Source organism: Bubalus bubalis, chromosome 14 (assembly GCF_019923935.1).
Source record: "Bubalus bubalis isolate 160015118507 breed Murrah chromosome 14, NDDB_SH_1, whole genome shotgun sequence".
NCBI lineage: Eukaryota > Metazoa > Chordata > Mammalia > Artiodactyla > Bovidae > Bubalus > Bubalus bubalis.
Window position 1 is genome coordinate 65506260 of NC_059170.1, and position 19642 is coordinate 65525901.

At 37.9% G+C, this 19642-nt stretch overlaps 1 protein-coding gene across 6 annotated transcripts in view; it reads right to left on the reverse strand.

Annotated features, from left to right (window-relative positions):
• Positions 1–288: 288 nt before the first annotated feature.
• Positions 289–19642, reverse strand: part of CUL2 (cullin 2) — a 71577-nt gene continuing 52223 nt past the window's right edge. For all 6 annotated transcript variants that reach the window (XM_006063203.4, XM_006063200.4, XM_006063202.4 and 3 more), the window contains 10 exons: positions 18028–18087; positions 17219–17347; positions 17036–17122; positions 15906–16058; positions 15327–15404; positions 10953–11019; positions 6080–6282; positions 4314–4415; positions 1637–1753; positions 289–888 (listed from right to left, as the gene is read on the reverse strand). In XM_006063203.4, the coding sequence (XP_006063265.1) occupies positions 757–888; positions 1637–1753; positions 4314–4415; positions 6080–6282; positions 10953–11019; positions 15327–15404; positions 15906–16058; positions 17036–17122; positions 17219–17347; positions 18028–18087 (1128 nt within the window). In that variant the 3' untranslated portion in view covers positions 289–756. The remainder of the gene's footprint in view (positions 889–1636; positions 1754–4313; positions 4416–6079; positions 6283–10952; positions 11020–15326; positions 15405–15905; positions 16059–17035; positions 17123–17218; positions 17348–18027; positions 18088–19642) is intronic.

Consider the following 19642-nt stretch of genomic DNA (forward strand, 5'->3'; position numbering starts at 1 on the left):
CTTCCTGAGCCAGACGCGGGGTCCCCGCAGTCCCCTCGCTCACGGTTCTGCGCTGCAGCAGGACACCACCAGAAACTCGAACAGAATCACAGCCTCACTCCTCACAAGGCTCACATCCAATGTAGTTCTAATCCATAAAAGAAAGCATCACTTATGCTGAACGCATCCTTTACGCTGAAGGCGTTCAGAAACAACAACCGAGACGTTTTCATGTAGGATTTAAACAGGAACACGAGGACTCACGGACATTTCTGAGCATTGTGATACTCCATCCACATAAAAAAGGCATTCTATTTCTTTATTTTTTTATTTGACAAGCAGCAATATCATGTTTGTCATTTTAATGTAGATACAATTATTAGGTTATCTGTCATATTACAATATTTAGGTTTTTTTTTTTTTTTTAATCTTATGTCCTTTAAGATACATTAAAAAAAAAAAAAAAAAAACACATCAACTGCAAACGTGAAGGGGAGAAAAAGCATGGTACCCAGCCAGATTTCCACATTTCAGCAATACTTCACTCATTCTTTTTTTTAATAAAGTTTTAAGAAATGTCATAATGACATGAGCTTGAAATATCTCTAGGCATCTTCTCTGACGCTCATGACGTGGCACTGGTGATGTTGTAAACAGCAGAGAAACAGGGGCTGCCAAATGACCAAATTATGGAGGCACAGGCCTGCCTTCTCCCACGAGGACACACCGGACGCGGATGGCAACGACCTTCCACACCGACGCTGGCGGAGCGCCGCGTCACGCGACGTAGCTGTACTCATCTGCGGACGCCTGGCTGCGTTCGATGTACTGTTTGTCTATCAGGACTTCAATACACTTCTTAATCATGCTGATACTAGGGTTAAACCGAGCTCTTGACTGGCTAATCACCTGTGGGAGAGAGGCGGATGATAAAAATGCTCTTCTCACCAGGAGCACTTCGTTCAACTCTGATGCAATGCACAAAAATACCTTTTCATGCAAACTGTGGGAATAGTCTTAACGTTGAGGCTGTGAAGGAATTTAAATGGTGAAGGGCACAGATACAGTCAAACCTAAATAACATACTAAATCAAATCACAAACTAATTAATTTATTCATACACGCCCTCAAGCTTCCATTTAATCCCTCCGCAACTTCTGGCTCTTAGCTGAAGGAACACCTGCTCAAGAAAGCTTTCCCTAACACCGCCTGAGTCAAGACCTGTGTACACTCTCATTGTACCATATCTCTTTTCTTTGTGGCACATTAGTGTAATTTTATATTTACTGACACATTACTTCAGTAATGCATTTCTTCCTTACGACACTGAACTCCCAAAGAGCAGAAGCCATGTCCTGAGCTGGAGTGCACCCCACGGCGACCAGCACAGTGCTCCACCAAACGGGAGACGCGCGAATTCAAGGAATGAGTGAGTGGTGGATATGGGCGACCTCCTTCAATAAATGGACACGGGGCTCAGACCTCTAAATCTAAACGTGAATTTAATACTGGATTTATGAGCACTGTTCTCTTTCAGAAACAAAAAGCATTTCTTTATGCTATACAGGAGTCACAGGTTTCTGTATCATCTTCACAAAGAAACATGCCTAATTCTAATACCCTTTGCCAAGAAGTCTTCAGGACTTTCCCCTTTTACCTCTTGAATAAGGGCGTTATGCCGCAGTACTTTTCTCGCTTTCATGATACGAACTATAGCAGCCTGGAGGTACATTTTCCGGTCTTCGTCTACAGCACTTCTTGTCTGCTCCATTTCCTGTTTTATGAAGCCCATAAAAAGCAAAGGAGACCCTCAGTCACTGCACTTGTTTTTAACTCCTTTTATTTGTGAGTTTAAATAAATCTCCAATCAATACTGAGAATCAAACTATACAATTATGTGCCCAATATAACATAACCATTACCAACAGAATACCTATAAGTTATATATAATTTCTCAAGTTAAAGTGGGGAGGCTATTTTCAAAAAAATGAACACTACTGTACATTGTACTCAGTGTAAATAGTCAAGAAAGTAGAACTTAAGTGACACATTACTTCAGTAATGCATTTCTTCCTTACGACACTGAACTCGTAAGTTACTTATTGAGAGTAATAAGTCTCAAGACCATGGACCTATGAGTGAGTAAACACTTATACCACAAAGCTTGCAGACTTTAGCAACTGGCTCCAAGTGGATACTGGATCAGGCTTCAAGGGCAAGAGCTGAGAAGGGCTCCATTTGACTCAAGCAGAGAAGCCAGGAAGGCTGGGCCAGAAGGGCCTCTCTCCGTGGAGGTCAAGGGAAGACAATGGCGGGAAGGCACAGAAGCAGGCAGTGCCACATTAACAGGGATCTCACAGCAGATAAAATACAATAGCACACGCTATCACCATTGCCTATAGGCATGAGATCGTGACCATTTTAGGGGTCAAACTGAATAGCAACTGATTAACATTTGACCTTGGGGGGGAGTTAAGTTCCCAGAGGAGCCTGACATATCTGATACCTTCACAGCCTGCCTCAAGCCCAAGGTCAGGGTGGCACATGGGAAGCAATAAGGAAATCCCCAGTGATATGAACAGGCTGCCTGAGAAGAACCACCACGTCAACAGCGGATGTTCACGGTGCACACTGGCTCACCCCAGGTCAGACTCTACTCCAGACCTACGAGCTCATCACAGTTTGAGTATTAACATGCTCTCCATGCAGTTTATTTGCACAGGGAAGTCTGAAGGCATTTTCAACAGTTTTTCTTTGAAAGAAATGTGTTGCAAAACTTTCCCTTATTTTATGAATGAAAAATATGAGAGATTACATTATTCTTCAAGGTAGAAATTTCTTCAAGGTAGAAAAGAATACAAAACGAATCCATACATTTTAATAAAACTTAAAAGCAAATATGACTATGTTCATTGCAGCATTACTTACAACAGCAAAGATATGGAAGCAATCCAAGTGCCCATCAATAGAAGAATGGATAAAAAAGATGTGGTGTATACACACACAATGGTACATTACTCAGTCATAAAAAAAGAATAAATAAAATTTTGCCATTTGTGACAACACAGATGGACCTAGAGAATATTATGCTGAGTGAAATAAGTTAGACAGAGAAAGACATGTCTTCATGGTTTCATGTATATGTAAAATCTAAAAAAAAAAAAAAAAAAAAAAGAGCAAACATAGCAAAACAGAGTTACAGATACAAAGAATCAACAGGTGGTTGGAAGGGAGATGGGGGAAAGAGAAAAATCAGTGAGGGAGATGAAGAGGTATAAACTTCCAGCAGTAAAATAAATGAGTCTTGGGAATGAAAGGTGCAGTGTGGGGAAATTTATGCGGTAACTTTGTATGGTGATATATTGTAACTAGGCTTCTCATGGTGATCTAAATCACTATGTTGTGTAACAGGAACTAACGTAGCATCAATTATACTTCAAAAACAAACACACTCATTGAAAAAGAGATCATATTTGGTGTTACCAGAGGCAGGGGTTGGTGGGAGAGGGGAGGAAAATTGGATGAAGGCAGTTAGAAGGTACAGACTCCCAATTATAAAATGAGTATTAGAGATGTAATGTACAACATGAAAAATATAATTAATGCTGCTGTGTGTTATACATGTAAGTGGTTAAGACAGTAAATCCTGAGTTCTCATCACAAGGAAGTTTTTTTCCTACCTCTTTAATTTTGTCTCTATATGAGATGATCAATATTCACTAAACCAACTGTGATCATCATCTCATGATGTATGTAAATCAAGTCATTATGCTGTACAGCTTAAACTTATACTGTGATGTATGGCAATTATATCTCAATAAAACTGGGAGAAAAAACAAAAGGGCAAATATGACTAAACTATGACACCTTTTCCCTAAGATTATACTGCTAAGCCACTTCAGTCGTGTCCGACTCTGTGCGACCCCATAGACGGCAGCCCACTAGGTTCCTCTGTCCCTGGGATTCTCCAGTCAAAAATACTGGAGTGGGTTGCCAATTCCTTCTCCAATGCATGAAAGCTAAAAGTGAAAGTGAAGTTGCTCAGTCGTGTCCGACTCTTAGCGATATCAAGGCCTGAAGCCTACCAGGCTCCTCCGTCCATGGGATTTTCCAGGCAAGAGTACTGGAGTGGGGTGCCATTGCCTTCTCCGAAGATTATACTACTGTTTTTAAAATCTAAAATACTGTTTGTGAGGTCAGTCAATGGAAAGAATAAACCAGAGAAGATGTATCCTAATTTTGATGTGCAAAATTCTGCATTGGTCTCAATGTTACTGCTTGTAAAGTCCAATGCTTAAATATTTACAAAAGAAATGACATCAGAAAGCACTTACCTGTGGTGTGTCTTTCTGCATTGACGTAGTAATTTTAAATTTTGTTCTTTTACTGCTAAAGTTCATATTTAATGAAAATGAAGATTCTACATCAATGTCTTCCTATAATTAAAAATAATTCATTTACACTTATAAAAATAAAATCATCAAATAACAATTGCTGCAAATAACATGCCATGAAGTTAAATAATGACCAAGCAAAACACACTGAAGTCTCATAATCTATTATAAATATTATTTAAGAGAAAATAATCATCTTTTGTCAAATCATGAAAGAGAAAACAATTCTTTCCTAATTTTATACTTGATAGAATTTTAATCAGCTTAGATTCAGCAAAACTTTCTCTGGCCCAACTGTTTAGCAGTATTTTAACATTTTAATTTTTATTAAATACCAAGGCTTGTAATTTTTCCATTACATTTTGAAAAACCAAATTAACCAAAATTTTTTGAATACTATTACAATAACAAAATACCAATTAAAAATAACCAGTGATAGAAGCCAGCTGGTTTCAATGGCACACAAGCTCACTTCCCTACCACCGAGTGCAATTCTGACATTACCCCCTAATGCTCATTTTATCCACTCTGCCAGAAGCCAGTGGTCTTTTCTCAAGTGGAAGTTGTTAAGCCAATCTTTAGCTCTTAAGCTCTACTGAGCTTAAAAAAGCCACTTTTGTCATACACTGGAATTTCTCCACCAGCAGGACCATGGAGCACTTGGCAGATGGCACTTCCTCAGTAATAACCACAAAAAGTCTATTAAAGAAATGACAGCTTTGTATTTCCCATTTAATGTGCATACAACCTATCAATATTTATTTTGTACATTACTGAGCAGCAAAAATATATAATACGTTTAGAAAAATACTTACCTTTTTAAGCATTTTAATTAAGCTTAAAAATTTAAACTTAAATTTTAAGCTTAAAAGCTTTTTAATTAAAACTTTAATATTAATTCAATATTCTGCTAAGTTTCTGAAGTCAGAAAAATTATTCATTTCTCAAAATGAAGAAAAGCTTGATTTGAATTACAGCATGCATGCCATTCAGAGGCTGCAAAAGTCATCTTTAGCAAGATGAACTGGTGTAGGCCATGAAGTAGAATAAAAACACAACATCATTTGCAAGAAGTTTTCCTTACAGGCACGATAATCTCAAACAGGAGATTGAACCCACATCTGTTGCTTTTTTAACTATTCAAATATCTATGAGATACTATGAAAACAAAAACATGTTACTAGGGGAAAAAAGTTACAAAGAAAAAAAGAAATGTACTATCAGCTTGCTAGTCCCATGACAGACACTAAAACTATATGGGGCTGAGTTGAATCCTGGAGTTTAGGACTCTAAATTAAATGTGAGAGTGACAGCATGAGACGGGAGTCACACATTGTAAATACGCACAGAATAGACATCAATAAGCTGTCATTTCCTATCACAGAACCATTTAATCAAACAGTAACTAAACACACAGAAGAGCCCAGAAAAGTTTATGACAGACTACAGTTTTAAAACCTCAATTAAGCAGAATCCTTCTGATGCCAACTCTTAAATAATTTTCAAATAAAATTGAACAAGGGGCACTTGAGTACCAACTGACGGAGCCTTCTCTGAGACACTGAAAGAGCCTGAAGTACCGCGGCTTTCAAGCGCTACAAAGTACAAAGGGCATTAACGATTATAACCTTACTTTTAAGACTGCAAAGGTCCCATGAAGCTTTAATGTTTATAATACTTAAATTTCTTAAAGTATTACCCCATACCTTTTCTGAATCATGGTTAATCATTTTCACATCGAGTAATGATTTGATTGTTTTCGTCAGTTCCTTTTCATTCATCTGAGTGCTGTCTTGAAGCTCTTTATAGCTGACGGTTTCACTGTTGTTGAAGGCAAGAAGAACTGCCATTTGGTATGTTGTAACCATAGCTACGTATGGTTTGCCCAAATAGTTCATTTTAACTTCACCTATAATTAAGATAAAATTGTGACAATAAGCTGATCACTCAAAGAAGCATTCCAAAATTACCTGATAAATAATTATTTCCAATATTTTCTCTTGAAAGAGTGAACCAAGAACTTAATTATTGAAAAGTTATTCCTGCTAGCAATGTAGCATTTGTTTGCTGAGGGGATGGGGGGGGAGGGAGAATTGAGTGGAGGGATATTAGTCTGGGGTATCTAATATAATCACAGTTAAGCTATCAAATAGTTAATAGGAAAGTTAAGACCTGGGCAGAAAAAACAGTAAAAACTAGAGGTGGAAGAGAAACAGACAAAAAGAGAAGACAGTCTGCTACCAGCAACTGCCTCCTGTGTGTCTATCTGGTTTACCCCAGGGAAGGTTCATGACTATGAGGACACCTCTATTGCAGCTCTGGCTAAAGCATAATTTCTGCTAAACTATAACAATGTTATTTTGTCTCATAAATTAAGTTTTTCTCCCCAGTAATCTTCTAGAAACAAACACAAATATGAGGAGAGACAAATAGGTAGATTCATTATTTTGTTGAAATCAGTTCCGTTCAGTTGCTCTGAACTGTGTCTGACTCTTTGCGACCCCATGGACTGCAGCACGCCAGGCCTCTTTGTCCATCACCAACTCCCGAGGCTTACTCAAACTCATGTCCATTAAGTCGGTGATGCCATCCAACCATCTCATCCTCTGTTATCCCCTTCTTCTCCTGCCCTCAATCTTTCCCAGCATCAGGATCTTTTCCAATGAGTCAGTTCTTCGCATCAGGTGGCCAAAGTACTGGAGTTTCAGCTTCAGCATCAGTCCTTCCAATGAATATTCAGGACTGATTTCCTTTAGGATGGACTGGTTGGATCTCCTTGCAGTCCAAGAGACTCTCAAGAGTCTTCTCCAACACCACAGTTCAAAAGCAGCTTTCTTTATAGTCTGACTCTCACATCCAAACGTGACTACTGGAAAAACCATAGCTTTGACTAGACGGACCTTTGTTGGCAAAGTAATGTCTCTGCTTTTTAATATGCTGTCTAGGTTAGTCATAGCTTTTCTTCCAAGGAGCAAGCGTCTTTTAATTTCATGGCTGCATCTGCAGTGATTTTGGAGCCCCCCAAAATAAAGTCTCTTACTATTTCCATTGTTTCCCCATCTATTTGCTATGAAGTGATGGGACCAGATGCCATGATCTTAGTTTTCTGAATGTTGAGTTTTAAGCCAACTTTTTCACTCTCCTCTTTCACTTTCAACAAGAGGCTCTTTAGTTCTTCTTTGCTTTCTGCCATATGGCTTCCCTTGTGGCTCAGCTGGTAAAGAATCTGCCTGCAATGTGGGAGACCTGGGTTCGATCCCTGGGTTGGGAAGATCCCCTGGAGAAGGGAAAGGCTACTTACTCCAGTATTCTGGCCTGGAGAATTTCATGGACCACAGGCCATGTGGTCACAAAGAGCCAGACACAACTGAACAAGTTTGTTGAAACAGTTGATGGAATAAAAATGTTCTAGACCCTACACTACCCTGAGAGCTGTAAAAACACATCAGGCTTCGGTCAACTACAGTTCTATCCATCTGGGGGCACGGGGGTGGTGGGTGAGCTCACCGAAGAGCTTGTAGCCAACACTGCTGTCAAACAGATATGCACTGGTAACGTAAGAAACGGTTACTACAAGTCAAAGAATATCTTCCTAAAGCACAAAGTTGGGGTTTAGTGACTGCATTTCTCTTTCTCTTACACGCACATACACATCCTACATTATTTGACTTTTACTGACTTATAAACTTAATCAGTATGAGATCTGGTTTTTGGGTTCTACATTTTAACTCAAGAAAGTTGAATTTTACATGAACTTACCCCAAAGGCTCTGTTGGTGACAATTAGCAACTCTGGTCAAGATTTTGTGCTTCTTTTATTATTTAATAATATATATTTCATTCATTATATAATTAAAAAATTTACAGGCAATAAGTCAATTCTCCAACTTACTATCACCAGACAGATATGCTTATTCTAACTTGTACTTTGCCTCAACTTTAAAAAAAAAAAAAAAAACTAACACTCAGAAATGTTTTTCAAAATTATCTGAACACCTAGAGGAAAAAAAAAATTCTAATCTCTGAATTTCCACAAAAGGAGGTTTTAATAATTAATGGGAATATCCAATTCACATAGAGTTTAAGCATATTACCATTAGGATTGTCCTACTAACAATTAGTATAAAGAGCATTTTAAGAGCTTCATCTCAACATTAAAGTTTAGGAAATGTGAGAGGCAAAAATATAAACTGCATAAATGGCATTAGACCATTTGTGCAATGACTGCTCGATCATATCCCAGAAACAAAGTATAAAATAATGCCTCAAGCATCTAGATGATTAAGCTAGGACCATCACCCAGCTGTCAAAGATGCTGCAACGTACTGCCAAGGGTCTGGAAACAGAGTGAGTCTCTGGCCCAAGAACGCAGAGAGCATCAGGAGACAACGCAATTAAGGGCTCAAAGTATTCACTGATATCAAATCCACTCTGCAACTCTTAGAGAAAAAATGAAAACTTGTTAGTTTTCTTGCTATTTTCCACACATTATTAGTATCAGGGGTACATGGACTTCTTCTCACTTTTTCCAGCACCATTCTCTTGTTACTCCTCTCAGAGCCGAAAAGACTGGGGAAAGGGTGAGGAGCATGTGTGGCAGGGAAGAAAACCCGAAATCTGGATGATTCACTTAATTACTGCTGGGTAAACAGGAAAGGAGAATGACAAAGAGGTCATTTAACCTTTAGAATAGGCTGAGAAACTCTAAGAGACTCCAAACTAGAATAAAACATTCTGATACATACATACTTGAAAAATTAGCCAACCATAATTCAAGTGATATTAACAGCTGCCAGAATAAAGAGTAGGCAGAACTCTCAAAACACTTTCATCTGAGTTTCTCCCTCGTTACCTATCAGCAATCTAGTCTCTAGCGGAAAGTTTTTCCTTACAGAACAATGTCAGCTGCTAAACTGCTGAGTGCATGACAGAGTGTCATCGATCTGCAACCAGGAGTAAGATACCCGATTCAAGCCATGATCATCAGTAGATGCTCCAGCCAGGAGCGATCAGGACCCCCGAAGAGATATTCTCACCAATATCTTAATACACCAGTTTCCAAACACCAAAAAGTTAAGTTCCTCATTAAAACTACTTGAAGAGATGGACTGATTACTGCTGAGGTAACTGCAAAGAGAGTTTAAACTCCCCAAGATAGATATTTAGGGAAAGTAAAAGTAACTTTAATTCAAGTACATTAAAACACTGGTCCAGCAATGTATTGTTCCCTAAAACCAATTTACTAAATGAGAATATAAAAACTCAAAACAGGTATAAAACTAAAGGTCAACTACTAAGTGACCACATACTAAGAATATCAGCAAACATCTATTTCACAAACAACTGAAAAATTAAAATGCTCAGCTTGTTCACTAAAGATACACTTGTATAAATATGTATTGAAAGTGAAGGTGAAAGTAAGGTTGCTCAGTTGTGTCCGACTCTCTGTGACCCCATGGACTATAGCCCCCCAGGCTCCTCCATCCATGGGATTCTCCAGGCAAGAGTACTGGAGTGGGTTGCCATTTCCTTCTCCAAGGGGATCTTCCCAACCCCCCAACCCAGGGATCGAACCCGGGTCTCCCGCATTATGCTTCTTTATTATGTACTAATATGCATTACTAACATAATGAGACATCGTATTTCAAATATAAAGTAATCAAATAAATGGTACTTATGTTTCTCTTTCCAACCCAGGAATCAATCTGCATATTCTGCATTGGCAGGTGGATTCTTTTACCACCGAGACACCAGAAATTTCTCCAGTCAATTTCCTGACAAAGGTATGGCAACTAATCAGATTTTCCTGTATCACTCCTAAGAGACATTAACATACATGGATATCCTTTCCTTCTTATACAAACTGAAAGTTGATTCAATGCACTTTTCAAAGCATAGCTTTAGCAAAAGTAGACAAAATTCTTAGTGTTTGCTTTGGCTCACATCTTCAGGCAGCTCAGAGCAATATTACATATAAGCTCTCACCACCCAAAATATTAATTCTACTTTCCAATAAGTCGACCCCACTGTTCCAGGAAGAAGCTAAGGAAATGATTAGATTTTGATTAAACTTTTCTAAAACTGGGAAGTACTGGAAGTTAATTGGGACATTCTGGAAAAAGCATTTTCTACAGTAGTTCACTACAGTACCACAAAAAAAATCAAATGGTTAGGTCTCCTTGTGGTGCTGTAATAATTAATGAACTTTCTGAGGATGTCTGGCATATCTAGAAAGAACAGGTTTTTTAAGAGTATCTGACTCATCAAGTCTGGGTTTCTAAATAAAATTCCAAATATCTATAAAAAGTGGTTTGTTACAGAAATGTAGGAAACCATTATAAAATTCAGAAATTCTTTATCAGCAGCACACTATTAAAAATGCTGCATGTGAACTTCTTTATTGTTGCTTTAAGGGTAACCAGAAAGGTAGATGAAGAAGAAAAGGTTAAAAACTATAATTAGAAAAGAAAAAAAAAAACAGACAACTATAATTAGGCTCTAAGAAATCTCTGTCCAAAATTTTAACATAATAATTATCAGGTCAATTTCATTAAACTAGATATAATTAAATGCATTTTACCTGTACAAAGATAGTGTAACCATGTAAGTTTCCTTCCACTGAAATGCTGGCTGTAAAATAATTCAAACTGTAAAAAAGAAAAAAGGAATCAAATTATTTTCAGCTACGACAACCTAACTTACTTGGCTATCACTACACTAAAAAAGCAAAAAGAAAATTCATGTTAGAAAAAGACATTAGAGCCCACAGAGTATATTTACTCATTTTATAGATAAGAAAATGCAAAATACATTAAAGCTCCTAATAAAGATTATGCAAATATCAGACCAGCCCTTTTCACTTACAACTCAGTCTGTGGTTTTCACGGCCAAACCACAGTCCTGCAAATCTGACTTTTTGCATAAATTCAGAAATTACTGTTTTGAATGATATCAATTTGAACTTTATAAATACAAGTGAAAGTTGCTCAGTCATGTCAAACTCCTTGTGATCCCATGGACTGTAGCCTGCGGGCTCCTCCCTCTATCCAGAGTTCTCCAGGCCAGAATACTGAACTGGGTAGTTGCTCCCTTTACCAGGGGATCTTCCCAACCCAGGGATCGAACCCAGGTCTCCCGCATTGAAGGTAGATTCTTTATCAAATGAGCCACAAGGGAAGCCCAAGAATACTGGAGTGGGTAACCTATCCCTTCTCCAGCAGATCTTCCTGACCTAGGAATCGAACCGGGGTCTCCTGCATTGCAGGTGGATTCTTTACCAGCTGAGCTACCAGGGAAGCAGATAAAGCACTAAGCGAAAAACATTACTGTGCACATTTCAATATGAAAATATAAACAATAAAATCATACCTTCATCTCTAGTCTCTTATAACATATACCCTTGTTGAAGGGACCGGTTGACTAGTGTCAACAGTTACTCCAAAAGTGACCACCATGATTTAACTTCCACATACAGTAAAACACTAATACAAGCAAAGCATCAGTCTTGACTCTGTATCCTTTTGTTGATACTACTGTGGAAAATTAAACATTCTAGTAACATAGCTTTGACATTAAAAAAATTCCTCCCTCTGACTGAATGTGGAACATCAGTCCAAAAAGTAGAGAGTTCTTTTTAAAGAGCTAGTACATAATCTATAGTGAGAAAATGATACTAAAATTGGACTTACTAGCCCGGAGAAGGCAATGGCACCCCACTCCAGTACTTTGCCTAGAAAATCCCATGGACGGAGGAGCCTGGTAGGCTGCAGTCCATGGGGTCGCTAGAGTCGGACACGACTGAGCAACTTCACTTTCACTTTCATGCATTGGAGAAGGAAATGGCAACCCACTCCAGTGTTCTTGCCTGGAGAATTCCAGGGACAGGGAAGCCTGGTGGGCTGCAGTCTATGGGGTCGCACAGAGTCGCTGAAGCGACTTAGCAGCAGCAGCAGCAGGAAAAAAAAAAGGACAAACTCCCTCTACTGGTACTGAAAGAAAGTTCAAATGGAGAAAACAATTTACTTGAAAGCAAGATTTTACAGTTAGAAAGAAACCCGCTTTTTGTTTGTAAATAAGGACACTGGAACCTAGGGGTGGTCATATGTTAATAAACAAAGTTTAAGGGGTTTATTCCAGTACTCCAATAAGTACTGGAAAATAATTATTTCAAGGAGAAAGAAAAGAATGACAAAGTTACGAGGAAACTATTACTATTTCTGCCCCCAACTTCTCCTTTAATTTCAATTGGCAAAGTAGGCTCTTAAGAAGAAATAAGTTTTAAGACTGTTAAAGGTGAGGGGCTGGTCAGTCTTCTAAGTCTACCTTATGCATGGTATTTTAAAATATACCTGACTGTTCATATTATGCTAGCCTGCTGTTACCACTACCATCTGTGTTAGCATTAACTACTATCAGCTATCGTTTACTGAGTACTTACTTTACACATCTCACTTGATCTTCATATCAGCACTCTGAGTATTAGTATCATCAGTTAACAGAAAATTAGAAAGTTATTTGCCCTGAGTCACAGAGCACAGTAAATGACAGAACATGTAAAACCAGGATTTATGATCCCAAAGCTTACACTGTTATTTGATTTATAATCCTTATTTTGAAAGAAACAAAAACATACATAATTCAAAGATTCAAACGGCACATTGTGAACTTCTCTAGGAAACAGTGTAATGAAGTATCATTTTCAATTTATTTTTATTTATTCATTTTTAACTGAAGGATAATTGCTTTACAATATTGTGTTGGTTTCTGCCATATATCAACATGAATCAGCTGTAAGTATAAATATGTCCCCTCCCTCTGGAACCCCCTCCCACCTCTCACCCATCCCACTCCTCCAGGGCACTGGTCTGAGCTCCCTAAGTCATAGAGCAAATTCCCACTGGCTACCGGTTTTATATATAGTACTGTATATGTTTCCAGGCAACTCTCTCCATTTTCATTTTAAATAACATATGCATACCTTGAGGTTCACAACCTCAAGTTACTGCCCAAATAAAAGACTACTGGAAGATAATGAAAGCCTTTTGGATACATGTATACGTATGACTGAGTCACCTTCACTGTTTACCTGAAACTATCACAAGATTGTTAATCGGCTATGAAGGTGAAATTATCACAAGATTGCTAGTTGGCAGTGAAACTGAAAGTTGCTCGGTCATGTCCAACTCTTTGTGACCCCATGGTCTATATAGTCCACGTATTCTCCAGGCCAGAATACTGGAGTGGGTAGCCTTTTTCTTTTCCTGGAATCGAATGCAGGTCTCCTGCATTGCAGTCAGATTCTTTACCAGCTGAGCCACAAGGAAAGCCCAAGAATACTGGAGTGAGTAGCCGATCCCTTCTCCAGTGGATCTTCCCAACCTACGAATTGAACCAGGGTCTCCTGCATTGCAGGTGTATTTAGTCAGCTATACTCCAACATAAAATAAAAAGTTAATGAAAAGGATAATAAAGATTTTGCTAGAAAAAAAAAGCTACCTAAACTTCCATCCAATCAAGAAATAAGAAGGCTTGTTTGGTGAGTTAAGAGAATCAAAAAGGGTCAGTTGGAAGAGAAATGGAAACATGTCCATCCATTCAAAAATTTGTACATGAATGTTCAGAGTAGCATGACTTATACACCCAAAAGATCAAAACAGCTCAAATGCCCATCAACTGATGTTGGATGAGTAAATAAAATGTGATGACTCCATACAATGGAACATTATTTGGCAGTATTTGGCATAGGCTAAAACATGGATAAACCGCGACATTCTGCAAAGTGAATGAAGGCAGTCACAAAAGACCATGTATGACATAGCACTACAACAGATGTCCAGAACAGGTAAATCTACAGAGAAAGAAAGCAGACTGCCTAGGGCTGGGGAGCGGGCAGGGAGCTGGTGAAGGTGAAGAGTGACTGCTAATGGGTAGGGGGTTTCTTTCAGGGTAATTAAACAATTAAAATGTTCTAAAATTAATGGTGCTGATGAACATACTGTGAATATACTGAAAACCACTGAAAGTGTCCATGTTACATGAATTGTATAGTGCTGTGGCCTGAATGTGTCTCCCCAAATTTGTATGTTGAAATCCTGATGCCCAATGTGATGGTTTTTGAAGGTAGGGCCTTTGGGAGGTGCTTAGATCCCCTCATCTAAGGCATTAAATCCCACAGAGCTCCCCAGCTCCTGCTCCCACGTGAGGTCATAGTCTGTCACCTTCGTGGGCCTTTGCCCCACCATGCTGTCATCCTGGCCTCGAACTTCCAGCCTCGGGAACCATGAGAAATCAATCTGTTGTTTATAAGCCACCTAAGCTGCGGTATTTTGTTACAGCAGCCTTATGGAATGACTAAGCCATATGGTATATGAATTATAGCTCAACAGCTGCCGACAATGGAGTCTCCACAGTCTCTGAAAACGCTCTAGGTTAGAATTCTCAGGTTTCTATTCAGTCATATTTTAAGACCATGTTTACTTGTATTTTCCATCTTCAATCCATTTTTTTTTCTAGAATATTTCCCATTTACTATATATTTACACAAATTATAGCCCAGAAACAAAAATAACCATTATAAAGGATAAATGAATTATAAAAACGGCTCCACATTCAAATGAAAAATTAGAAAAGGACTGCTTTCAGTCCTGGATTCTAAAACTTTCTTCTAACATCAACATTGTTGTAATTTAGAATTACTCGTGACAGATAATCGATTTACTAAGAGTGAGAGACACGTTCTGACAAAGAACCAACACCATCAAGTTGTTTCAGTTTAGCGTTAACTAGAAACTATTATCATTTCCATTCTTCCTACAAGGCAGAATAATCATAACTTGTGACTATGTTTTTACATCACATGAGCCCTTAAGACTTTGAAGAAATATTTAAAGTGATATAACATGAAGACAATTATTAAAATTCCTTAGGTCTTCCAATATATCTTCTGTCCACTTACCATCTGTACACTTTTTTCCAATTCCTGGGGAATTGCAAATGTTGATGAGGGAGCCTGAGTAAGAGGCCATGCACCAGCCTAAAAGGAGAAGAGTAAAACTGTTAAATAGATACACCTCTCACTTGGAAGTGAATGTTTATAAAATGATGCAAGCAACTACAATGGGAATCCTTGGTAACTCAGCAGTAAAGAATCTGCCTGCAATGCAGGAGGAGACTCGAGTTTGATCCCTGGGTCGGAAAGATCCCCGGGAGAAGACATGCCAACTCACTCCAGTATTCCTGCCTGGGAAATCCCTTGGACATTGGCAGACTACAGTCCATGGGATCTTTAGAGCTGGTCACGATAAACCAACTAACACCACCACCACAAGCAACTAAAACAACTTTTTCTCCTCCCTTCAAATGCTGATAAAACCCATCAGCATGACTATCAGGGCACAGTTCATTCCATAACAATGTAACATGTAACTTCAGAAGCTATAACCCTCTGACTGAAAGAAAGGCAATCAGGCATCCATCTATTAATCAGTCCTCTGTATCAGAAATGATTAGTAAATGTCCACAATAAAATACCTACCTGTAGAACATATATTTGAAAACTAATTCCCAAATCTATTACTGTGTCCTGATTTTTGATAAAATTGTTGAATTTATTGTTGAGATCTGCACTGACACTCATATCTGTATACATCCGATGTAGCTTGCTGGTAAATTCATAACCACAGGCTTGCTGTAGAAGAAAGTTTTAAAGATTTAAAAACAAAAATAATAACCATACTGATTATTAAGAATGTTGTGCTACTGCTATGTGTCTGGTCAAAGGTCCGGCCTGTACACTCACACCGAAGGCCTACATTATTCATCACGCAAAGCAGCTATTCTAAATATTTCAAAAATTCCTTTCTTTTTTTTTTAACATAGATTAAATAAGTGAATGAAAACAAGTATTCATGAAATAACAAATTTCCATTTAAAACAACAACTTTTCTATAAATCTGTATGTCATTTCAACACTAAAAACTGCTTCATTACTGTAAGATACCTTATAAGGTTTACAGATAGTACTGAATACACATGAAAGGTAACTGGGAATATATGAGCCAGTAGTTAATGTTACAAGGAGGACACTGAGGCAGATTTTTAATACTATCAGCTGAATAATGAAGAAATCTATTTCTTTGAAATTATTCCAAACTCTGTGATCATCAGGTCAAAAAATCTGGATCTCTAATCTTGGGATATAAAAAGCTTTGTTAACATTATCTTTAAAAATTAAAAGTTATTGTTGGTATCTTTGAAAAGGACTGCATATTCAATGTCTGCTATACAGGAAAACTATCAACTATTGAATAACTCAGGATAAATATGAATCAGCAACTGCTTATCTCATCATTGTATAAACTAAAATCACATAAAAGTGAACTGAAATTCAAATGCCCTCCACAAAACCTGTACTTAAAGGAATATTTTAGGTATGCTCGTTTCTAAGTAATACAAATCATATCTTGTAGATGATTCTATATCAACATATAGAGAGACTCTGTCCTTTAATACAGCATTTGCATGTGCGAACATGAAACTACACTTTACATTTAACCAGTCAACTGCTAATGAATTATTTCCTGTTATTACTCATACTGTGAAAATGACCATCTCTGTGTGCTAGTGAAATAACTTCTAGGACATCGTATCAAAGTCCTACAGTACCTTTAATTTATTGATCATGGCTTCTTCAGAATCCATAGACATAGATAACCCATGAATTAAACGCTTCGCCAACATTCTTGCGTAGAACTACATTAAAAAAGATTAAAAGATTATTTCCTTTCTGATTTAAAGTTCAAAGATTAATCAAAGCTGACACATAAAACTTTCAGACTCAAAAATTACCTTTTGAAAAACATCTTTATCATCGATATATTTGAAGACAGTGATAAAGCTCGTGAGCTTGTCCTCTACTTCGTTCTCTGTCATCCCCTTTGCTGATTTCTTCAGCAAGTTGTCACAGTACTTAGCGAGCTCAAATAGAAATCAACAGTAACTCTTACAAAGGGTCCTTCTCAAAGGAGGCACCATGGTAACAACGCAAAACAGGATCATGGGTTTTTGTCATCCTCAAGCTTATGTTTTGAAATTATGCACTAAAACTTAAAATACATGATTGGGTGAATTTTTTAAAAAAACTATAAACAAGTAAAATCTAATCAACACTGAATGATCCGATGGAGCACTGATATAAGTAACTAGGTTTTGATGCAACACTTAGGTGAGTTTTGAGCAGTAATGTCATTGACATTAAAAAATGCTTATTAAAAATCGTACAACAACCTTATAAGCAAGCTTCCTTTAAAGGTTTTCATTTGTCATCAAATTCCCCCTTTAGAGTTGAAGATAAAATTAAACTTCTATGAAATGCGATACAAATTATTTTAAAGCAGTCATCCTTTCCAACCCAAAGTTTGTAAGATGGAATATTTTCTCCTTCAATTATTTTTTAAGAAAAGGCTACAGAGATGACCTACTGCATCCCTTATACAAATGCCAAATTATATACAATGTTGATCAGTTTCTATTTTTAATAATTAATTTCATTAATTTTTTTAAAAAATGCTACCAAAAAAAATCTGACATTCATCTCAGTTTGCATTCTCTAATGACAATTTTTCATAAGATTACATTTATGCAACCATCAAACTTACCAATTCAGGTGCTTTGCAAACAGACTTGGGTTCTCTGTAATTTACAACTGATGTAAGGGCCTAAATGGAAGACAGAACAGGAATTAGTCGCCAGCAACAGGGTAAAAGACCTTTTAGAACTAACACCCAAAAAAGATGTCCTTTTCATTATAGGGGACAGGAATGCAAAAGTAAGAAGTCAAGAAACACCTGGGGTAACAAGCAAATTTGGCCATGGAGTACAGAATGAAGCAGGGCAAAAGCTAATGCAGTTTTGCCAAGAGAACGCTCTGGTCATAGCAAACACCCTCTTCCAACAACACAAGAGAAGACTCTACACATGGACATCACCAAATGGCCAACACCGAAATCAGATTGATTATATTCTTTGCAGCCAAAGATGGAGAAGCTCTATACAGTCAGCAAAAACAAGACCAGAAGCTGACTGTGGCTCAGATCATGAACTCCTTATTGCCATATTCAGACTAAAATTAAAGAAAAGTGGGGAAAACCAATAGACCATTCAGGTATGACCTAAATCAAATCCCTTATGATTATACAGTGGAAGTGAGAAATAGATTTAAAGGACTAGATCTGATAGAGTGCCTGATGAACTATGGACGGAGGTTCGTGACATTGTATAGGAGACAGAGATCAAGACCATCCTCAAGAAAAAGAAATGCAAAAAAGCAAAATGGCTGTCTGAGGAGGCCTTACAAATAGTTGTGAGAAGAGAAGTGAAAAGCAAAGGAGAAAAGGAAAGATATACCTATTTGAATGCAGAGTTCCAAAGAATAGCAAGGAGATAAGCAAGCCGTCCTCAGCAATCAATGCAAAGAAACAGAGGAAAACAATAGAATGGGAAAGCCTAGAGATCAATCCAAGAAAATCAGAGATACCAAGGGAACATTTCATGCAAAGATGGGCTCGATAAAGGACAGAAATGGTATGGACCTAACAGAAGCAAAAGATATTAAGAGGTAGAAAGAATACACAGAAGAACTGTACAAAAAAGATCTTTATGACCCAGATAATCATGATGGTGTGATCACTCACCTGGAGCCAGACATCCTGGAATGTGAAGTCAAGTGGGCCTTAGAAAGCATCACTATGAACAAAGCTAGTGGAGGTGATGGAATTCCAGTTGAACTATTTCAAATTCTAAAAGATGATGCTGTGAAAGTGCTGCACTCAATATGTCAGCAAATTTGGAAAACTCAGCAGTGGCCACAGGACTGGAAAAGGTCAGTTTTCATTCCAGTCCCAAAGAAAGGCAATGCCAAAGAATGCTCTAACTACCGCACAATTGCACTCATCTCACACGCTAGTAAAGTAATGCTCAAAATTCTCCAAGCCAGGCTTCAGCAATACGTGAAACGTTAACTTCCAGATGTTCAAGCTGGTTTTAGAAAAGGCAGAGGAACCAGAGATCAAATTGCCAACATCCGCTGGATCAACAAAAAGGCAAGAGAGCTCTGGGAAGACATCTATTTCTGCTTTATTGATTATGCCAAAGCCTTTGACTCTATGGATCACAATAAACTGTGGAAAATTCTGAAAAAGATGGAACTACCAAACCACCTGACCTGCCTCCTAAGAAATCTGTATACAGGTCAGGAAGCAACAGTTAAAACTG